Here is a 22,608-nt window from a genome sequence, read left to right on the forward strand (position 1 = left end):
CTTGGGTTGAAAATGTAACAAGCATTACAGCCATCTTCCACTCCCAGGTCTGTTACAAAACACTGTCATCCTTTGTCTACTGCAGAAGGAAGGAGCTTCACAGACATCTGTCTCCTTACAGAAGTTTTCTTTTGGTGCACGCTTTAGTCGTACCTTTTTTTAGTTAAGTCTGTTTTACAGGTACAGTAGTCAAAGGGAGAGGGTCTCTAACGTGTCCTTCAAGAAAGCTGTCTGATCTGAAGACTCTTGTCCTTTCTGTCCTTTTGTGGAAATGCAGCAAGAAGGAATTTAGCTGTTAGGTGGCAGATCTACTAGCATTTTTAAAGAAAAGCCATTACCTGTAGGTGCTGCAGCTGTTTCCAGAAGGAAAAAGGAAGGAAATGAAGATTGGTGAGTATGTTTTTTCTTAAAAGAATATTCGTCAGGCAAGCCACTTCCCCTAGGAAGCTGAGAGGAGTGGCTGAAAAACAGGATATTAATTCCTAGTGTGGCATGGTTGGGCTGAATGGCCTGGCTCAGGTGTTTGCATCTTACTTTAATGTAAGTGAACCTTAATGCGTGTTTCTTTGAAAGAAGAAAACAGGGTTGGTATGGGTAAATAACTTAGTTTAGTGTCTCTTTCAGTTTTTCCTTATGTTCCAGGGTACTCAAAACTCACTGTTCAGAAATAAGTATCCCCCAAAACAGGGAGCTTAGATAAAACAGTAAAAATTGAGACAAGCTACTAGGATGTTGTAATTATGTATAGAATATCTAGGAAGAATAAAGACTGTTATCCTTGTCTATTATTGTTTTCTGCTGTTTGTAGGTGCTGCCCTTACTGCAGTGGAGATACAAATTGCTGGCTTGGACAGGTGATTACCATTTGCTGTCCAGCCCTTAAAAATTGCCTGTCAATAGATAAATGATAGCAAGGAGACACCACCAGGTTTGTGTTCGTGCACGAAATACTCAGGTGCATGAAACTTCTCCAGCAGAGGACTTTCTTAGGTAGTAAATGATATTTGGCCAGCACCAATACCTTTTTCTTTCGTGTCACCAATGATTTCTTGCTTATCACTTCATGAACAATTTGGATAGTAAGAAGGTAATAAAGCAAAATTGCCTTCTGTCTAGATCTCCTATTCCTTCCCAAGCTCATGAGAAAGGACTACAGAAGTAAATAATGATGGCCAAGTGAAATAGCTTGTAATGGATTTTGGGCATTCTGTAATTTAGTAACCTCTTTTAAACAGTATAAATAGCTGTGCTTCACAGAAATGTATAGTGTAATTCAGTGCTACATTTTTTTTAATTCCACAAATCCTTGAGTTACCTAAGGAAGAATTAGACTTGGGGTGGATGTTTAAACAACCAGTTAAGTTTCTTAGTCTCGTAGTTCCTTCACTCCACCTCCACTGCAGTAGCCCAGCTGAAGCATCCACATGATCTTTGCTTCTAAAATTCAGTTCTTGTGAACAGGACTCTGCTGTAATCAGTCTACTTAGAAATCTTGAGGCAGTTGCTGAAAATAACCAAAAAATCTTTTAGCAGATCTTAATAAACAAGGTATAGAGTGTGATTATTCCCATTCAGGAACTTGAACATTTTTTGTCCGCAGAAGTAGGAAAATGTTTTATCAGTTATATTAAAAGGACTTTATTCTGCTTTAAGGAATATTGCTTCTACATAAAAAGCAAATCATTAAGAATGAACAACAGACATCGCTTCTCTTACATCTACTCTGTAGAACAGCTTTCTCTGTGGATAGCATCCTGTTGAGACTTTCAGTGTTGTGCAGCAGAGGATTTTCTTTGGGCTTTTGCAGCTGTGCACAATATTTTAATAGGCTTCCTTTTTAGTAGGCAGTTGTGAAACAGCCTGAGCAGAACTGAACTAGTTCACTTATGATTTTTCCTCTCAAAACTTTTGTGAATTAGAGCTTGTGTGTTTTTAAAGCAAAAAACCACAATGTGGCACTTCGCAAGGCACAGTGGTAAATTCAAAGGCACTGTGCCCTGGCTGTACCTTCCAACCCGTTTCTTTCCTTCTGTCTACTTGCAACTTAGTTGGTCTTTGGCTTACCAGTGCCTTTAAAGTCTGTTTACTGTTCTTCCCTAAGTAATGAAGCACTATGTTCTTCAGTTGCTTCTTACTTAACGATAGAATACTGTCTATATTTGTCTAGAGTGCACATGGATCTCCACTCAGTTTCTTTCAAAGACCTAGAACTAAAATGTTAGAAATATTGCTTTTTATCCCCTGTTGTGTTAGAATCCATTCTGGTTTTGAGTGCAGTGCCAAAAAGTGACTTGGTATTCTATAATTACCTCTTCAGTTTACATCCACATCATATATGTGGTGGTCATGTGAGATTCACGAAGTTTAAAACTTGAAACATAGATGGAATCATTTCCTATAAAGTGAATATTACTCAGGTATACTTATAGTACTCCTTATGCTGAATGCTTCCCAGTTAATGATGGATATAACATCTGTAGGTTCAAAGAGACCTGTCTCTTAAAAAAACAAAACAAAAAATTAAAAGGCTTTTTTGGCACTTAAGCTCAAATTTGGTTTTGTTACAAGTGCCAGTAACATAAAACATGGAATATCATTAATATGAATTTTCAGATTAATAACCTTTGCTTTAAGTTTTCTTCCTTTTCCAGGATTGTGAGAGGCAGTTTTGCTGCTGTGTTGTTTCTTACCAGAGTTTCTTGAAAGAAAAGTCAAACTGCTTTTACTCATGGTGTAATAGTAAAATTGTCATTACTGTGATGCGATGATACTATGGTTATAGGTTTTAGTAGCTTACGGAATAGGCCACCTCTTAAGTGAAAAGTTTTAAGGTTCAGGAGAGGCAGTTCTACATCTGTCCTGTTTTCCTTGAAGTGGAGAAGTAATGCTCTGTACAGACAGCTTCACTGTCCAGCTCTGTGTTTTTGTTTTTTGCCTTACTGGTGATGATACCTGGTAAGAGGCCCTGTTTTTAGGAATGTTCTATTTGCTATAATTCAGATTTTTTCCTTCCAGATAATCTTGTTACTTAGGCTTGTCTTACTTCAATTGAGTTCTTCTCTTACCCAGTACTTACTGTTTGTTTTAACCTATACTGCACTGTTTAATATTCATAGAGTCCTAGTGTCCCATGCATAAAGTCTAGTAGAAAAACCCTGCAGAAAGTATGCAGAAACAGCTTTAAAAAGTGCTGTGAAGTAATCACAGTAACTATTGAGGCAAAGAAGCTCAACTGATGTAATTTGAACTTCTGAAGCACTGCAAACTTCTGCTAATGAGCAGGGTATCACCTTTGAACTGGCACAAGTAATAACTTGCAAAAATAAGAAATTCACAATCACTGCTTTCTTTAAGATAAGCTAAATGTAATGCTGCTTACAGGTCAGAATTATGGAATAAATAGCTGGTGTGCATAAATAGTCTAATTTTAATTTTAAAGACCTAGGAAAGGCTAAACTGAATTTTCAAAATAACTAAACACAATAGTAAACAGAGCACCAGAATAGCCAGCCCAAAGAGGTGTCAGGTTTTTCAAACTATGGTGTCATTAAGCACAAACTGGAGGGGAGGGAAGAATGACACATGGCTAGAGCCAGATGTAGCTGAACCTGTATTAAAGTAGTAGCAGACTATGCTGCCATTTGATATATGTTTAAATCTGAAGATTTTAGTTGTGGACAACTGTAGATAATTTTCTTCTCACCCACTAAAAAACTGACACACATTTACTTCAAGTGTGTTACTGGACTTGGAAACAAGTGTGATTTGCAGATGATTTCTACCTTGGTGTGTGGAATTAGCTGGTATGGAAGAGTCACAGATGAAAAAGTCCAGAGCAGTTTCTCTCAGTGTTTGGTTTAATCTTTAGCTTCAGGCAACACAAATTAGTGGTTATGATTGTTAAATAATGATGTTTGTCTTCTATTCTGTGTAGTGGATGATTTGGTTTCAGTGCATCTAGTTTCTGGGTAGTTGGTTTTGAAAGCAAGGAGTTTACATATTGAGGAGAAAACTCTTCTGCACAGAACGAGAACCTGTTCAAATTACACTGGCCAGCTATCTTCAGTCTCAAGCAATGAGTGAAATGTGTGTGCAACAGTTCTGCTGCTCTTCCCCATCTGAAACGTAGTCAGATGGGACTTCACCTGGCTTTTTTCAGATACACATTGGTGTTAGCATAGGTTAGTTCTGAAGTCTTGTGTGGCACTGAAACACTTGAGAAGAACTGAATTTTTAAGTCCTTGTAACTCACTTTGTTTCCCCCAAAAGTGTGTGGGTTTGGGGGTGGGGAATACCAAATAGCTGTCAGAGACACTTTGCAATAATTGGTATACCTGATGGGTTGTTTGAATTAGATGCTTCTAGTGCTTTGTGTGGAATGTTTGTCTGGATTTTCTAGAACTCGACAATCTGTATGTGAACTGTCAAACCTCGTAAAAAAAACTCTTAAATTCTTCCCTTGAAGCTGGGAGAGCTAAGAGCAGCCCTTCAAGCATCTATATGATTGGAACAAATTAGGTTCAATTTCCAACTATTTGTACTGCTTGTTGAGAGCCAAGTTTCATCTTTCTTCTCATGGGCATCTGTGAAGGAGGTGATTTTTTTGACTTTAAATGGTTGATAATATGTAACTAAACCACTAATCTTCAGGCAAAATTTCAGTCTTCACCGTTTAGGAAGTTTTACCTCTTAACCTTTTTCAGATATATCAGCAGATACATAAGAAGGTCTTTGGAATGTCAGTCCTAAATTCCTTTGAATTTTTATGATAACTTCAGTTTTATTTTGGGCTAAAGAATCACAAAGGATAGCACAGAATCATAGAGGGTGGAAGGGAGCTCTGGAAACCTGGTGTTTGACCCTGCTCCAGTGTTGAATCACAGTGAAAGCATTAATTGTAAAATCATAGAATAAGCCTACAGAAATTAGTTTAAGCTTCTTTTGAAGAAATTGCTAGATTTTTGTATAACTTGATAAATCTACTAATGTTAACAAAGCTTACCTAAGTCATTGTCTGGAAGATCTGGTAATGAATGGTATCCTTTGTAACAGTTGGATACTGTTTGCCTGCAGTGCTTTGGGTGTTTCTGTGTAAAAAAATAAAATCACAAAAAGAGGAGTAAAAGTCTCTGCACATCTTTCTCTATACTTTGGAAATAGTAATTTGTTGGGAACATCTTACATGAAATAGCTTTGTCTTAGATTTTGTTTTTCTAAGATTGTGGTTTGAATTAGTTTTTTCCTAGAGCAAAACTAATAACACCAAACATCAGCATTCTGCTTTAGGAAATAAGACAACAATAAAAGCTGTGCACAAAAAAGACATTTAAGTTGCTCTTTTTTGAGACACTGCAGGGAAGAGTTTCTGCAGACAGTGGGAGTGATGGAGGTGACAGGTATAGAAATTGCTCTGCTGTAATCAAACTAATAAGGGAAAAATATCTTCTAGGATAGAGAACTTAGCTATACCTAGGTAAAGCCATAAATGAACACAGAAATGCTTCTGCATGTATCTATATTGCTACAGAACTGAGATTGAAGGCTGGAATCTGGAGTTCATAAAGTACAAGCCCCTGCTCAGAGTACGGTTGTCTAAAGCAGGCTACTCCAGGCTTTGCCTAGTTGTTTATTGATGTTTTTCTGTTAATAACATTGCATATGCTATCTTGTTTACAGCTGCTTCTAGCCAGTTTATTTTTTGTTTATTGCCTCCCCAAAGTAATGCACAGTGAAGAATGAGTGTAGCCTGGGAGAGGGGGTTGTCTTCTGTACTTTCAGTGCTGTGGTAGGCTAACTTACAAAATGCCAGCAGTGGTGGGGCTTGTTATTAAAACCTTTGTCTGTCCTAAATAGTTGCAAATGTTGCATCTTTTTTGCTGTGCATATTTAATATGTGCTATTTAGGTACAACATGAGAATTAGGTGCAGCATGGATGCTTCTACATCTTTCCTGGCAATGAATTAATTTGCCACTTGTGCATTATGTAATACTGCTTATCCTCTATACCAACTGTGCCTCCAAGTAATCTCTTAAAGTAACTTTTTGTGAATGGGCTATGTTGAATTTGCTTTGCTTTTTGACTCTGTTTTTGGACCTAATTTTTCCAGTTTTGTTAAAAAACAATAGTCAAGAAGTACAGATTTTTAAAAGGTCTGTGCTAATGAAAGATCTGTCTATTAAGTAGTATACTCTAACTGTGTTAAATTTTGGTACCTGTTTCTGTTCTTGTACACTAAAAATCTGAAAGAGTATGCTGAAGGCAGCTACATTCTAGGCTTTGAAGTTTGAGATCTCTCCAGGTAAAGTATCAAGTGTTTAAGTGCTCATACACAATAGTGTTAGAAATGGTCTGTGGTTCTGATTAAGAGCTAATTACAATGCTTTATAGTCATATGTGATCTGAATTACGTAATTCAGATATGTAAAGAACCTGATAATGTTGCATTTTTGTTCTAATTATATCTGACTGATATCCAGTTATTTGTGACAGTTGGCTTGAATATTGGAACAAAATTACCTTTTAAACCCCTTGTTAATGTGAGGCTCCACTTAATGTGTGAGTAACATCTGTAGAAATGTTCTGCTCCAAAGATCTCTTGGCTCAAATTCTGATATTAAGTATGTTTGAAATGCGCTCATTTTCAAATACCATTACAGACTTTTGCTATATTTTCTATAGTCAACTAAAAAGTTGAGGAGTGAATGGTGGATTTCAGATATTTTAACTTGGAAGGTTCCTCTCATCTCTAATGGTTCATAACAAAATCCTGAACATATTTCACGTAGGTTTCACATTCCTTCATTAAAATGACTGTAGCCATTTCTGCGTTGAATTTAGGGCAGCCTGTGGGTGCAGAGGAAGCTAAAGACCCCAGGCTTATTGGAAAAATAAGATGTGCGCCTTCGAAACTTCATTGAGGCAGATAATTTTTCTTCAGTATAAGCAATTTTTTGCTCAATGTGTCCACAGAAGTTTTTAACACCTTTAGTTATCTGTTGTGTAGCATAGCAGTACTAACATTCACTCTTCTTCCTCTGTTTAATCAGGACAGAGCTTGGGTTATGGTTTTGTGAACTACGTTGATCCCAAGGATGCTGAAAAAGCTATCAACACTCTGAATGGATTGAGACTTCAAACTAAAACAATAAAAGTATGTAGTGTTTTTATGGTTTAAAGAAACAAGTGTTTTGACTTCTTGTTGATAAGATGCATGTGTTTTCCTTTTCCAAGTACAACTTATTAACATTAGCAGAATGCTTAAAATTGCCTAGGATTTCACCATGGAGCAGATGATTAGTCCTTTAGTCCACCTAGAGATTATAATTTAATATGCAAAATTGGTATGTGTGATAATTGAATTGGTGTGTGTGTGATAATTGTTAATATTTTATATATGAACTTGAATTAGGTCACATCAGATCATATGCTTTGCATGCTTAAGTAACAGAAATGCAGTATTGTGTATAGTCTGAAGATTGCATTGTGTGCTTCCTACGTTTTTTTGCAAAGACAATATAAGTTGCTTAGTAAACAAGACAGTCGCAGCCTAAAGGAGTATTCTCTCACATACTTAAAATGAAATGCTGAGATAACTGGTTTGTTTATAAAGGTCTGTGAATTACTGGACTTCAAGGTTATTCCATATCTAGTGTTTATATGCCTTGTTTTTCTCTGTTTGGGATTCCTGCTTTTTCCATTTGTGTTGTAACAACTGCACCTCTTGTTAACTAAATTCAATTCCCTCAATTTCTAGAGAAAGGAATCTTGAGACTTCTTATCAACTGTTTTTTTTTGTTCCACTCCAACCACATTTAACCACATTTTATTCTTTCTTAAAAAATTGCTTTAAATGTCTCCAAAGGTGGGGTTGTGGTGATGGGGAAATGACTCTGTAATTAGCATATGTTATTCATGTGTACTTAAGTTTTCACATTAATACCTTGGAAATATAGCATTAAGCAATTACTCCATTATCAGAAGAGTGAGGATATTGATTTGAGCAATTGTTTGGACTCTGAAATCTTAAGAGAGGAGATGAAATAAGATTTGTCAGGGAATGGGGACCTTTGAACGTGTTTCACAGTTAGTGCCTGAAGGCAGCACAGGGGCCAGCCAGTCTATTCTTTCTCATTAAACAGCAGGGTTTGCTAGCTGATCACTTGGGGACAGTGACTGCCCTCTAACTTGGGTCATATTTGAGCTGTAAGATAAAGCTCACCTAGTAAAAGGTGTGGAGTTAAAAAGCAGTGCTTAGCCACTTAAAAATAACAGGCAAATACAAGATGGCGTGGAATTCAGGTAGAATGCCCAACCTGTTCTGGATTCATGAGGTTTATTAAATGCATGATGCTATTTGAAACTTAAATATGCTGCAGTTAATAAACATTGAGTCATGGAAAGACTTGGATAGATGCTTTGCTGCGGAAAGCTATCTAGCTACCTACTTGCTTTTAGTAGGCTTGCCTGCAGGCAGACTCTCCCGTGCTCTACTTGGTGAGGGAATATGGAAGAAAGCCATCTAGTATGCCCAAAGCTTGTGTAGATTATAAAGCAGTCTTCTAGGGGAAAGGGGCATGGATTAGTTTCACAGATTCACAGATTTCTCTAGGTTGGAAGAGACCTCAAGATCATCGAGTCCAACCTCCGACCTAACACTAAGTACTCCACTAAACCATATCCCTAAGCTCCACATCTAAACGTCTTTTAAAGACCTCCAGGGATGGTGACTCCACCACCCCCCTGGGCAGCCCGTTCCAATGCTTAATAACCCTTTCGGTAAAGAAGTACTTCCTAACATCCAACCTAAAACTCCCCTGTCGCAACTTTAGCCCATTCCCCCTCGTCCTGTCACTAGGCACGTGGGAGAATAGACCAACCCCCACCTCTCTACAGCCTCCTTTCAGGTAACTGTAGAGAGCGATGAGGTCGCCCCTGAGCCTCCTCTTCTCCAGGCTGAACAAGCCCAGCTCCCTCAGCCGCTCCTTCTAAGACTTGTTCTCCAGACCCCTCACAAGCTTGGTCGCCCTTCTCTGGACTCGCTCGAGCACCTCCATGTCCTTCCTGTAGCGAGGGGCCCAAAACTGAACACAGTACTCGAGGTGCGGCCTCACCAGAGCCGAGTACAGGGGCACAATCACTTCCCTCGACCTGCTGGCCACACTGCTTCTTATACAGGCCAGGATGCCGTTGGCCTTCTTGGCTACCTGAGCACACTGCTGGCTCATATTCAGCCGACTATCCACCAATACTCCCAGGTCCTTCTCGGCCAGGCAGCTTTCCAGCCACTCACCTCCCAGCCTGTAGCGCTGCTTGGGGTTGTTGCAGCCCAGGTGCAGGACCCGGCACTTGGCCTTGTTGAACTTCATGCAGTTGACCTCAGCCCATCGCTCCAGCCTATCCAGATCCTCCTGCAGAGCCTTCCTGCCCTCGAGCAGATCGACACACGCACTTAGCTTGGTGTCATCTGCAAACTTACTGAGGGTGCACTGGACGCCCTCATCCAGATCATCAATAAAGATATTAAAGAGGACCGGCCCCAGTACCGAGCCCTGGGGGACTCCACTAGTGACCGGCCTCCAACCAGATTTGACTCCATTCACCACAACTCTCTGGGCCCGGCCATCCAGCCAGTTTCTAACCCAGCGAAGCGTACGCCAGTCCAAGCCCCGAGCAGCCAGTTTCTTGAGGAGAATGTTGTGGGGAACGGTGTCAAAAGCCTTACTGAGGTCAAGGTAGACCACGTCCACAGCCTTTCCCTCATCCACCAAGCGTGTCACTTGGTCATAGAAGGAGATCAGGTTCGTCAAGCAGGACCTGCCTTTCATAAACCCATGCTGACTGGGCCTGATCGCCTGCTTGCCCCGCAAGTGCCGCGTGATGACCCTCAAGATAATCTGCTCCATGAGCTTCCCCGGCACTGAGGTCAAACTGACAGGCCTATAGTTCCCCGGGTCTGCCCTCCGGCCCTTCTTATAGATGGGCGTCACATTGGCTAGCCGCCAGTCAACCGGGACCTCCCCCGATAGCCAGGACTGCCGATAAATGATGGAAAGCGGCTCGGCCAGCTCCTCCGCCAGTTCTCTCAGTACCCTTGGGTGGATCCCATCCGGCCCCATCGACTTGCGCACATCGAAGCTCCGTAGTAGGTCGCCAACCATTTCCTCATGGATAGCGAAGGCCACATCCTGCTCCCCATCCCCTTCCACCAGCTCAGGGCACTGGGTGTCCGGAGAACAATCGGTATTGCCGCTAAAGACTGAGGCAAAGGCGGCATTAAGCACCTCAGCCTTTTCCTCATCCTTAGTAACTAGGTTTCCCCTCGCATCCGGTAAAGGATGGAGATTCTCCCTAGTCCTCCGTTTCGCGTTGATGTATTTGTAAAAGGATTTTTTGTTGTCTTTAACGGCAGTAGCCAGATTGAGCTCCAGATGAGCTTTGGCCTTTCTAATTTTCTCCCTGCACAGCCTCGCTACATCCTTGTAGTCCTCCTCAGTGGCCCGCCCTTTTTTCCAAAGATTATAAACCCTCTTTTTTCTGCTAAGCTCCAGCCGCAACTCTCTGTTGAGCCAGGCCGGTCTTCTTCCACGCCGGCTCATCTTTGGGCACGTGGGGACGGACCGCTCCTGTGCCATCACGATTTCCTTCTTGAGGAGCGCCCAGCCTTCCTGGACTCCTCTGCCCTTCAGAACCGCCTCCCAAGGGACTCGGCCAACCAGCGTCCTGAGCAGCTCAAAGTCAGCCCTCCGGAAGTCCAAGACAGCAGTTTTACTGGTCCCCTTCCTGGCCTCGCCAAGAATAGAGAACTCTACCATTTCGTGGTCACTCTGCCCCAGACAGCTTCCGACCACCACATCTCCCACCAGTCCTTCTCTGTTTGTGAAGAGAAGGTCTAGCGGGGCACCACCCCTGGTAGGTTCACTGACCAGCTGCGTCAGGAAGCTATCTCCCACGCTCTCCAGAAACCTCCTAGACTGCTTTCTCTGTGCCGTTCTCCAGTAATGTTACAGGTATGTTGTATCTTAGATATATCTTACACTGTAAAAATGAGAAATGCATCTGCTCAGGATAACAAGTTCCTTGGACTATATGAATATTCAAAGGAAAAGGATGCTATACAGAGAATCAGTCCAGGCCAGGCTTCCCAAATCAAAAAGATTCGTTATGGGGGTTCTGGCGACTTGACTTTATGTTCCCAGCGTATGACTTCTTGGTTATCTTTTAGTTCACAGAATTACAGGATGTTAGGGATTGGAAGGGACCTTGAAAGATCATCTAGTCCAATCCCCCTGCCAGAGCAGGAACACCTAGATCAAGTCACACAGGGACACGTCTAGGTGGGTTTTGAATGTCTCCAGAGAAGGAGACTCCACAACACCCCTGGGCAGCCTGTTCCAGTGCTGTCACCCTCACCATGAAAAAGTCAAGTCTTACATTTAAGCAGAACCTCCTATGTTCAATCTTGTACCCATTGCCCATAAGTGATTAATATGAACATCACTGAATTTCTGCAAGTAGAAATGGATTGATTGAAAAAAAAAGTTCGGGGTAAAAGTGAAAATAGATGGAAGTGGGGGATGATACTGCTTTTCTTTTCTTGCCTTCCTCATGTGCTAAGGTAAACAAAATAGTTGTAATCTGTTTATTTAGAAGAAAGTATCTGTGAATGCTGGCTTTCTCATGTTACATGGCAAATTCTGACTCTAGCTACCCGTGTTTAGTTCTGTTCGATTTCAGTAGCATCTCTCAGTATTAGCATATATTACCTGGAGAAAGAAAGGCTGCTTTACTGTCCTTTTTGGGTGTAAGCCGTATTTCAGGCCAAGTTTTCATGACTGGATTCTCCCCATGTACTGTTTAAAGAGGCTGTCTTCACCTCCTTCCACACTGCAGGGGAAGAAGAGGCTAGGAGGATTCCTGTTGTTTTTCAAAACCTGAGGTGTTTGTACATTAGACAGTTTCTAGAAGACCTGAGATGACTGTGTGGCAGTGACTTGAGAGAAAATCTATCAAGGATGTGTGTCTTTCATCTCTGAACCAGTAGAAATACCCAGTCTACTGGGAGTCACTCTAAGTCATGTACACCTCTGATCAGTCCAGGGGCTAGGCTAAACAGAAGTAAAGTTCCTTTGCGTGTGAACATCTTGGGTGGACAGTTATTTCTGAGCTCTCAAGACCAGAACCTTTGCAGAGCCTTCTAATGGTTCAGGGACCGCAGTGTTCCTATTTGTCTGTAGTTGATACCTCCATGTAGTGGCTGAAGTTAGAGCATTCCCCTTCGGAGAGAATTGTCCTGATCCCAGTCTGTGGTGTTCTGTATTGGTTGCATGACAGGTACATCTGACCCATTGCTTCTTTTCTACAGTCACTGGTTATATTTCTCTATCCCTAAAAGGGCTGCCATCTACTGTTCTTTCAAAGTAAAATGTACTCAAACCATGAATTTGCAGATTGCTGGCTTAGGTTTTTCTGTGTGGGTAGCGACATTAAAACCTATTACTTGCTACCTTTTTAGAAGGAGGGCTGTCCTTTGGAAAGCTTTACGAAATACTTGCAAGTTGGCTTATTTGTGTTGCAGGTAGCCTGTGAATTTTGGGCTTCATTGAATTATGCAACTTTAGTGTGAAAACAAGCTGTATCAGAGAGGTGAAACACTTGCTATGGCTTCTTTTTGGAAAGAAGCTGGTGCTGGAAAGTACTTTTTCACTGACTCTTAAATAGAACAGAAAACATGGATTTCTGTGCCTTCAGTGATCTTTCTGCTTACCCATTTCCTTGTTGATTGATTTGGTCTTTGTTTTTTCATTTGTTTTGTCCTGAAAAGATTGGTTCTTCCCAAATCTGAAAAACTCAGAGGAGCAAACAGCATGGAAGTGTCACTGTTCCTTTCTCAAAGGAATATGAAAATTCAGTGCACATTTCATTAGCTTGGTTTCTGCTTGAGAGAAGGGAGATCCTCAGTGACTTCCTGCCCTCACTCCTGGGAAAGCTCCATCAAAAAAACGCAGATGAATTTATTGTGAGGTTATCTGTGTGGCAATACCTTCTGGTGTGTTGTAAATGCCTTCAATGCTAACAAGTCTAAAAAAAGAATGGGGAAACCAATGTCCTGTCCTTGAAGTGGTTCAGAGCTGTGTAAGATCCTGAATAAGAGGCAGCTTTTAATATCAGTTGGGGCTACCAGGAGGACACGGGAAAACCTCAGTCTGGCTTTTGTCTGTGGATGCCAGGGTGTATGAGTGATGGATGTGGTCTTTGGTGGATCAGAGCTCCCAAGGGACACAGCTGATGGCGTAACAGTGTTTGTTTCCCCCTCACAAGGTGAAGTAGGGCCGAGGAACTTCCCTCTGTCCGCCTGCAGCTCTCCAGCACAAGCAGCAGGGCCTCTCTGTACAGGAGCTGGCAGATAGCTTTCTTAGTTCTTAATGCTGGTGATACATGTATAGGCATGGATGGAAATTTGCAGTGTAGAGGGGAAAAATGGTTTGGCCTAGCTACAGGCCTAGCTGTTACCCTTTTTTATAAGATAGCATTGATTATCTGTCTTCTACCCAGCTAGTGCTTCTTAAAAATCAAATTTAGTAAGGCTTCTTCCTCTTTCAAGTTCTTTTTTTTGATTTTCTTGACTATTAGAGTGTTTACATGGGTAATTATCACCTGTCAGGGGAATAGAGATTTAAGAAATATTTTATCTAAAGTATTAAATCTGTAGGTTTTCCTCCCACTCCTTCATAGCTTTGCATATGTTTAAAAAAAAAAGCCTTCACATGTAACATAATTCCAACAGGAAGCTGTAAGAAAGTTGGACAAATTATTTGGCTACATGCATTAGTCCTACTTTGCCATCATTATCACCTAGTTAACTGCCCTACTGTAGAAAGCTGTGTAATTAAAAACAGCTAGTTATGAATTTAACAGAAGAGTGATTACTGAGCTATTGGCTTTAAACATGCCCAAAAAAGTGCAGTTCAGCAAGGGGATACTTGAGGCACATCATGCCACAATTTTGATAATGTCCTCTGAGTCAGCATGTCCTCAAAACTTGGCTTTATGATGTGCAATTTTACTTGGTGCCGTGAACCGTTATTTAGATTTACAGTAATTCAGTTTAAGGGAATTGTCCTCGATCTTAGCTGCTTAAGGTCTCCACCTTTGTAAACTTGTACCTCTGATAGTATTCTTGAAAGCACTTCATAGGATATAATAAAATACTGAATAAAGAAGTATACTAGTGTGACTTCTATATTGGTGCAGCAGAAAAAAATTGAGATTGTTTGTATTCTCTAACATTATTTTTAGAAGAAAACTTTGGTAGCGTCACTTTCTATATTAGTTTTTTCATTGATCTCTCTGGAGAGCAATGAAATATATATGAATTGAGTAAAAAGTCCATTAAAATTCTGGGGGGCAAGAGCTGTGAAGGTGAGAGAAACCCTCTTTACCTCCTCGATTTTGTTCTTACAGCACTAAAGGACATTGATCTAGTGAGTGGCAAAAGGGGATCCTGTTTGAAGGTTTAATTAAAGCTAGTGAATTTTATTGATGCTATCAATCAGCAGAGATTCAGAGAAGGGGCATGGTGCCAGACTATTTAGTGGTCTTGACAGGGTAATTAAATACCTCAGGACTGTATTCTCAAGGTAAAATTGAAGTGCTCTAGCAGATCTGAAGCAGCAGAACAATGTGTCTTGGAACAAAGGTAAAGGTGTTTTTTTACCTTAAGTTTCTGCAGGAGTTATATAAATGGTAATTATACAATCTTTTAGCTATGTTATAGTTAAAGCTTTGACAACATTTCCATTTTAAACCCCCCTCCCCACCCCACACATGCCTTTTCACCCCCAGGTAAAATTTGTTCTTCACTGAAATTCAAATCCCTTCAGACTTTGAATGTTACTTAACCGGCTTATGCTGGGTGCTTATTTTTCATGTTGCTGAGTAACATTGAGAGGAGCATTCACTTGTGAATGCATGTTGCTGTCTCTTCCTGTAAACCATGCTAAGGACACACAGTTCTTCGTTAATACCTAACTACTCCAAGCAAAATAACTCAGCATGTCAGATTGAACTCAGAATGTGCTCATCTCTCCTGCAATTGCATAGCTTGTTTCCTGTTTGGTCCCCAGATGGGCTCTGTCACACCTGATCAGTTCTTGCAGGAGCCTGCTGCTGCTTTCCCAGTGAGAGGGTCCCTCAGACCAGCGCAGCTCACAAGAAGACAGCTGAGCAGGTTTGCAGCCGGTGGTGCAGTGGTTCCTTTCTGAGCCTGCGCAGGTTGTGTGATGTGTTAGAAGGGACAGGAAGTACCCCATGGGGCTGAAGGAAGACTCAAGATTGCTCAAGAGCTGAACTCTCTAAACAGTAAGAAAAATCAACAAAAACTAAACTGTTTGTTAATACAGGGACACCAATGCTACACCTTCCTGTCTTCTGCCTTCCCCATGCTATGGAAAGTCCCTTAAGTACAATATGGCTTTTCTTCATTTGTCCAGTGTGTTGCAAATGCCAAGTATAGAGATCTGTCTCTACTTTTTAAAAATCCAAATACTTGTTTTCTCCGTAAGAGTACTGTTGTTATTGTAAAATACAGATGTACTTTGGAAATTATGGAAGCCTTGTGAAAAGTTGATTGACCTCTAGTAATAAGCTAGTGGCTTTTGACATGAAATATCAACTCTATATCTCACCCATGCAGTTACTGTTTTTTTTCCTGAAAGGCTTCATAGATTCAGATCTTCCATAGAAGCAGTAACAGTGTCCATGGATATGTGGTTGTTTGCATTTATGCAAGGTGTTTGTGAAATGAGTAATGCAGATGCGCTGGCCAGTGTTTGTCCCCAGCAGTTCACTGAACACAAATATGGAGAACTTGAAGTGCACTTTTTTTCCTTCAGAGAGGAAAAGTTGTGAACAGATTTCACTACAGTTAAAAAAGAGAACAATGTGTCCCACCTTTTTTTTTGAGATTTTATTCCTGATTCGGATCTGAAGAATACTCTATCCCAACTGTCACACAACCATTGTGTAACAGCATTACAAATGTGAGACACATTCAGTAAAAAAATATGCTGTTTCATACTTCATATGACAAGACTACCCAGGATAATATCCAGCACTCCACAGGAACATAGTCATAGAATGGCCTGGTTTGGAAGGGACCTCAAGGAAGGGACCTCAAGAAAGGGACCTCAAGGATCACCCAGTTACAACCCCCTTGCCATGGGCCACCCAGTAGATCGGGTTGTTCAGGGCCTCAACTAACCTGGCCTTGAACACCTCCAGGGATGGGGCATCCACAACAAAGAAAGAACATAGGAAGAACAAAGCAAAGTATATAGGAAGGTCTTTGACTATCAGAAGGGTGGGAAAAGTGTCAAAATGTCTTTTCTCCAAATGTAAAGAACAGAGTTTGGAGTCTGAGTCTCCTTTTATTTGTTGTCTTTTCTTTGTACTTATATTCAAAGTTTTAAGTGATTCCTCTATTTAAAGAGACTGATATAATTATGACTACAGGTTTTAAATCTTCCATGCTACGGTCCCTCTAAAGGCAAAGCTGTCAGCAGAATTGTGGTTCTGTGATTATAGTGCATAATTCTCGTCTCATTTTATTGTTGAAAGACATCAGTGAATTTAATTACCTTCTCTTACAGTAGTCTGGTAAGTTTCTACTAGTACAGCATTTTACCTACTAAAACCTCTGATTCTGTTTTTGTCCTTAACAGGATTTCAGCTGTTATTTTCATTGCTGATTTACATGAGCTATTGCATGTCATTTGGTGAACAGAAGCAATTTGGATCTGTTGTAGCCACTTCAGACCAAGTCTTCTGAAAACCGATTTCTGGTGCTCCTTTCTGGTAGGCATAGCAGTAGTTTAGTAGCTCTCGGAGTATGTTGTACTTAATCGGTTAAATCCTGAGGAGGACTCCTGGTCCTCTTCCTCTGTATAAAGACTGGTGTTAAGTAAAAACAGCACAACATAGGAACTGAGGCTGCCAACTGGAGATGAACTGCAATGTCAGGTTAAATCTGACTTTGTTCATGTGTTGAATTCTGTATTTGAACACTCTTCCCTGTCCGCTCTCATCTTAAAGTAGAATAAATGTATTTGGAATTACATGTGGATTACAAAATTAAAATTGTAGTAGAATGAGTTTAAGGCCTGTCAAACCCAAGGTATCATACCTGTCCTTTCTGATCTTAACATTTAAAGCAAACAACACCTTTTGTCGTCATCAGTGATCAGAGAAGGAATCTAAAAAGCAAAACCTCTCTGCCCTTTGCAAGGTCAGCCTTTCTGGACAGTAATGCAAAATGCTTTGAGCCATTCTTGCAGAACTTGGTAACCATTGTTCAGAGGTTTGCTTTGGCTTGGCTGTTCATCCTTTCTCTCGCACTGCCTCTCTGAGAGCACAAATGCAGCCTTTGCTTAAGCTGACCATATTCTGAATAGCGTGCTACATTCTTATACCAAGCTCCTTCTCTAAACAAGGTCAAAGACAACTTTTGACTGCTTTTTTTCTGTAATGTTTGAAAGTCCCCATCTGGTCCTGTGGCATATTACTAGGAGTGTGTGATCCTAGCCAGGATCTGGAGGAAAAAAAGTCATGAAAAATCTTAAGGGATCTCGGGTTTTTGTTAGGACTATTAGTGCATATTCCTAATTTGTTGCTGACGCTTCCAAGGATTTTTTTCAGAAAGCTGGTATAACCATAGAAGAATGATACCAGAACAGTGCAATGCTTAAATGCAACATCAGCTTGATGCGTCCTTGCTTGCTGAGTCACATTTATCACTCTTGCATGAAGCAAATTCAGATACCTTTGAAATTGCTGTTTGCAGAAAATTCTTTTATAAATTAAAAGACTTTTTTTCTACAAGACATGTTCCTCGTGAGAACTGCAGAACAGAAAATTGTTTTTTGGTAGCTACTGAAAGTCAGAACAGGCCTGCTGATCTAATTGAAGCATCTCTACTACTCAAACTTTGTGTTGCTTGTAAATGTCTTTAATAGTCGCAGTGAACTGTAGTTGCCAGTTTTTTTCTGGTGATGTAAGAGAACAGAGTATAAATCATTTTGGAGCGGACTCATTTGCTTATTAACTGGAAACTGCTACACAGAGAAGGACACATGAAATCCCATAAGGACATAATGGCTTCTGCTCTTTCAAATGAAACTTAGTTCTCTTAGATAACTGTGTTAGCTAAGGCTGTGAGACTGAGCAAGAATGAAGACACCTAGAACGAAAAGCAAAGGGCATTCATCTAACTGGGAACTCTGAAGCAGTGTTAGGTGGGACGGGGCCCCTTAGAGCTCCTTTTGAAACAATAGCTCTTATAGGCATGTTATAGCTGTGTGTGTTGAATACACCATTATTGATTAGTAGCGATGAAAAGAAAGCAGGCTGTGTTCTATTCAAAGTATTCGAAGGCGGATTGCTTAGTGGCTTAATGGTTGGTTTGGTGGTGACAGAAAAGAGTTGGTGACTCACTTGACACAAGACCAAGGTTTGGTTTTACCCATGTCGACAAGATGGCTCAGATGCTTTACACAGTCTCTTCACCATATGGAAAAATGATCTTGTTTTCACAAGGAGGTATTTCTGTACTTCATTTCAAGATACTCTTGGGAATAGTACTGGGAAGAAATGCTTCCTGGACTAGAGAATCCCATACAAGATGCTTCATCACAAGGGATTGGTACTGGGCCTTCTTGGTCTGGTTGTCTTTGTCTCATTGCTGTCTTAAGCCTTCACAGTCTTCTCATCCAAATGACACCTGCTCATGGTCTGAGTTCCTTTTAAAAACTTGCTTCTCTCCACTGAACTTGCTGTTGCATCTGCTTTAATAATTAAATTATGCTTCAATTTGAAGAAATCACAAAGGAGGAAGAGTGCATAAAAATGTCCAGCTGAGATTTAGAGCCAGAACTGAAACCAGATTTTTCCTTAGATTTCATGCTGATCCAAATAATCTCTGTTGCTAGTCTTGTTTTGCAGTGGTGCTCTGACAGGTCTGCTGCCCACTGGGTAAAGCAGGGTCTACTGAGCGTGGGTCGTGCTGCAGGAGAACAGTGCAAGTAGCTGCGGTGTTTTTGCTGACTGACGAGAGTCAAACACAATCTCATGATATGGTCAAAGAGGAATGAAAGTACAAAACCCCAAACCCCTTTGGTAATCTCTGCTTGTGAGCGCCAGTGATCACTATTATATCAGTGGCATTCCTCTTTTCAGTAAGAAATTTGAAAACTGATGTAGCCTCAGATGCTGGGGACCTCATATCTAGTGTTCATACACTGCATTAACTTGCCCAAGATCATAAATATATAAAGGTGGAAGATTTCCAGTGAGCAGTTACTTACAAATTGCTGCAAGAGACTCCATCTGTAAGGAGACTTCACCACATCTTTTCAGTGAAAGTTAAAGTGCAGAGACATTCCTTTTTTTTTTAAAGAAGCACATGCCTGGTTTATTCCCCCCACTTAGAACCATGTTGAGTATGCATTTGTGAGTCTTTTAAGTTCTGTGTGGTTTTAGTTCAGACTTCAGAAAGAGTTGTCTCGATGAAATAATTCCAATTTGAAAGAAGAAATTTATAAAAATAAAGGTGGGACTTTGTTGGCTTTGTCATACTTGTGCAAACTACTGTGCCTGTCAGTAACCACTGTAAACATCTTATTTTATGCCTGCTTGTGAAGAAAATGGAGTTTCAGCACTGTTCTAGGTGGGCTGTTGATTCAGATGTGCAAAGAGGTGCCTTGGTCAGTGTAGCTCATTATGTCTGGGTTGGGGATTGTTTGTCAAGAATGTGTAGCAGCTGACAGGATCACTGTGCTGTGATATCCTGAGAGAATCGCTAACTTTGCAGATCAGTGTTTTGGTGAGCCAGGTGTCTGTGTGAAGTGTAGCTCCCTCTCACCATGATCCCTCAGCAGTTACCACTTTGTGGCTGGTTGTGGTTCCAGTCGTGTCTGTTTTCTGGAGGAGCAGACTCACAGCTTGGTCCATTTGTGCCCTCTGCCGAGCTGGCAGGGAATGGACATGAATCCCAGGACCGACCTCAAGGCTGCAATTCTGGCACTGTCTATAGCTGGCAGTCTTCATGAGATGTGGACTAAAATATCAAAACTTCTTCTGATTGTAGTATTCAAAGGTTGTTACTTCTGTGCCCGTTTTTTCAAAGATATCCATTACAGGACAGGCTGTAAAAGCACAGCCAGTATTAGATATGATCCTTCTTATTAATGTACACAGATGGGTGAAGTTGAATTTAGAAGTATGTTTTTGTAACTCCTGAGAGTTGTCTAAGTTGCATTTACAGAAGGAAGTCTGTTGTCTCCACTTTGCTTTGCTCACACAAACAAATGCTGGTGCAAGCTTGCACCAGTGACTTAAATTTGGTGTTTAAGTAGGTAGTCTTATGTATATTGGGAAAACTGGCCTTCAACCTCTGTTTAGAATGGAACTATTTTTCATTTGAGCGGAGACAAAGTAAACTTGATGAATATACAGCAACGTACTTTCCTATTTCAGACAACCTTTTACTGGCTAGTGACAGCTGAGATGAGGCTCAGCCTCTGCTTTGTGCTTCAGCATTTTATTGGAAATCAAGAAGAAGAGTTCTGGAGTCATGGCATCCCATGCTAATTTAAGTGAAGGTTAAGAACACAGTGGTCTGAGAATGTTGCCATTACAGAAATAGTTCCTTGTCTTCATTGTGCTTGCCAAAAAGGCTTATATTTGTAATGTATTCCTTTTCCCAATATACATCTGTCTGGTTTGCTGGAGTGGTTAACCCATGTTTGTCTGCACAGACTGTGTGTAGTCTGGATTTTTTCCACTGAAACAAGCTTTTAAAAATTGGATACTATCTATAAGACAGTGTTGGTAGTTTACCCTGGAAGTTGCTGAATGTAAACACCCACAGAAGTCCTGATTTTGATATTTAAAGATATCAGATATAAAAACTTCCAAGAATACCTTAAGCAGAGTATTTTAGAATTTAATACCAGTTTTTCCTAAAGTTATTGCAGGCAATAAAATCTTCCAGACAGTAAAAAAATCCTTGCTTGTTCTCTATACTACTAAGAGGCTATATGTTAGGAAGAAGTAGGGTGAGGTGTCTTAACAGTAGCAGCAGATGGTAAGAAACTGACTTTCATTTTTAGGGACTGGGTCTTTCTTCTCTTTGGCAACTAACTTAACATGTTAGCTTTCATGGTTTTAAGTTGAATTTCAATTCATCTTGATATTGGAAGATGAAATATTAAAGCAGTGAAAATACAGCATTTTTTTATTGTAATGTTTGCATTTCTAGAAGCAAGTCTTTCCTACTAGCAGTAATGGAAAATTCCAGTAAAACTGTTTTTAAATGGTTGCCTACAGAGCAGCTATGTTCACTGTTACGCAGTGTGTGTCGTCATTAAATATTTAAAGCCAAGCTTTCTGGCTGCTTCTTGACTCGCATTGTGTTCAATAGTTCTGACATTGCATAACCTTGATGTTTATTAATTAAGTATTCACCTGTTGAAGTAGCTGTGGAAGTAATATCTTAGCATAGCTGTTAATTCAGTGCATATGTATATTGCATGACAAGAATGAATCTAGAATGATCAAGTAATTACTGAGCTAGCAAACTGACAGGTAGTGAGATGAATCTGGAGAGACTCTGCCTTAAATCTTACAAGTGAAATAGTTGGACTTTGATATCAATAATGAATAGAAACAATATATCTCATAGACCATGCAGTTTCTTTTTCATGGCAATTAATTTTCTTATGTGTTATGGCATCCTTGTTTTTCTCTAATGATGTTGACTTGCAGTAATCACAGATCACAAGTAAAGGTTTGGCAGAGAAAAAGTTAAATTTCGGTTACATTGGGTTTTTGAAGTTGTTTCTTTCAGTTTCCTACCTGGTCAGAACTTCAGGTGCCTAGCAAGACATCTAGAGATGGTGTTTGGATATTAATTCTGATGTATTAATTTTTGTTTGTATGTTACTCCTGTAACTGATCTGCACAGATGCCAGTAAGCATCAGTCAGAAGACAGGAGTACTCCCTGAGATACTTTCCACATAGAGAAATCTGCAACTGTTGTATGTTCTTAGATGTGGAATACTTCGTTTAAAAACAAAACAAAAAAAAAAACAAAACAACAAAAAAAACACTAAGAATTTAGAGGGAATGACACAAACTGAAGCTGTAGTACTGGTTAGAGTTTATTGCTTTCTTTCTTAGAAGAGTGTTCAGTATGGGCCTTGACTGCTACGTCAGACTGTTCCAGGTAGCATTTACCAGCAAGGGCGTGGGCAATAGACATCAGTGGATCACAAGCCTCTGTGAAGGAGTGCATATTTAAGAGATGAAAGGAAAAGTGATAGGTGCTTTGCAGATACTGTTTTGTATTTTGACATACACTGGTTCTGGAGTGTAAGGTAAACTTGCAATAAGCTAGGATACATTTTCCTGTGGATTTTTCCTTTTCGGGGGGTGGTTCAGTAAGTTTATCCTTGATGTGACAGCATGTGCCCAGCAGTCTGAATTTCCCTTTTGAAGACAGTATCTCTATTTTGAATTCCTCTTGGTAGGAATAGGGGAAAAATGTCTAAATTG

General features: G+C 40.4%; 1 protein-coding gene across 48 annotated transcripts in view; it reads left to right on the forward strand.

The window, feature by feature from the left end:
* Window positions 1-22,608, forward strand: part of ELAVL2 (ELAV like RNA binding protein 2) — a 330,906-nt gene that overhangs the window by 291,915 nt on the left and 16,383 nt on the right. For all 48 annotated transcript variants that reach the window (XM_080573990.1, XM_080573995.1, XM_080574006.1 and 45 more), the window contains one exon: window positions 7,049-7,152. In XM_080573990.1, coding sequence (XP_080430116.1) covers window positions 7,049-7,152 — 104 coding nt within the window. The remainder of the gene's footprint in view (window positions 1-7,048; window positions 7,153-22,608) is intronic.

Source organism: Anser brachyrhynchus, assembly GCF_964034855.1.
Source record: "Anser brachyrhynchus genome assembly, chromosome: Z".
Lineage (NCBI taxonomy): Eukaryota > Metazoa > Chordata > Aves > Anseriformes > Anatidae > Anser > Anser brachyrhynchus.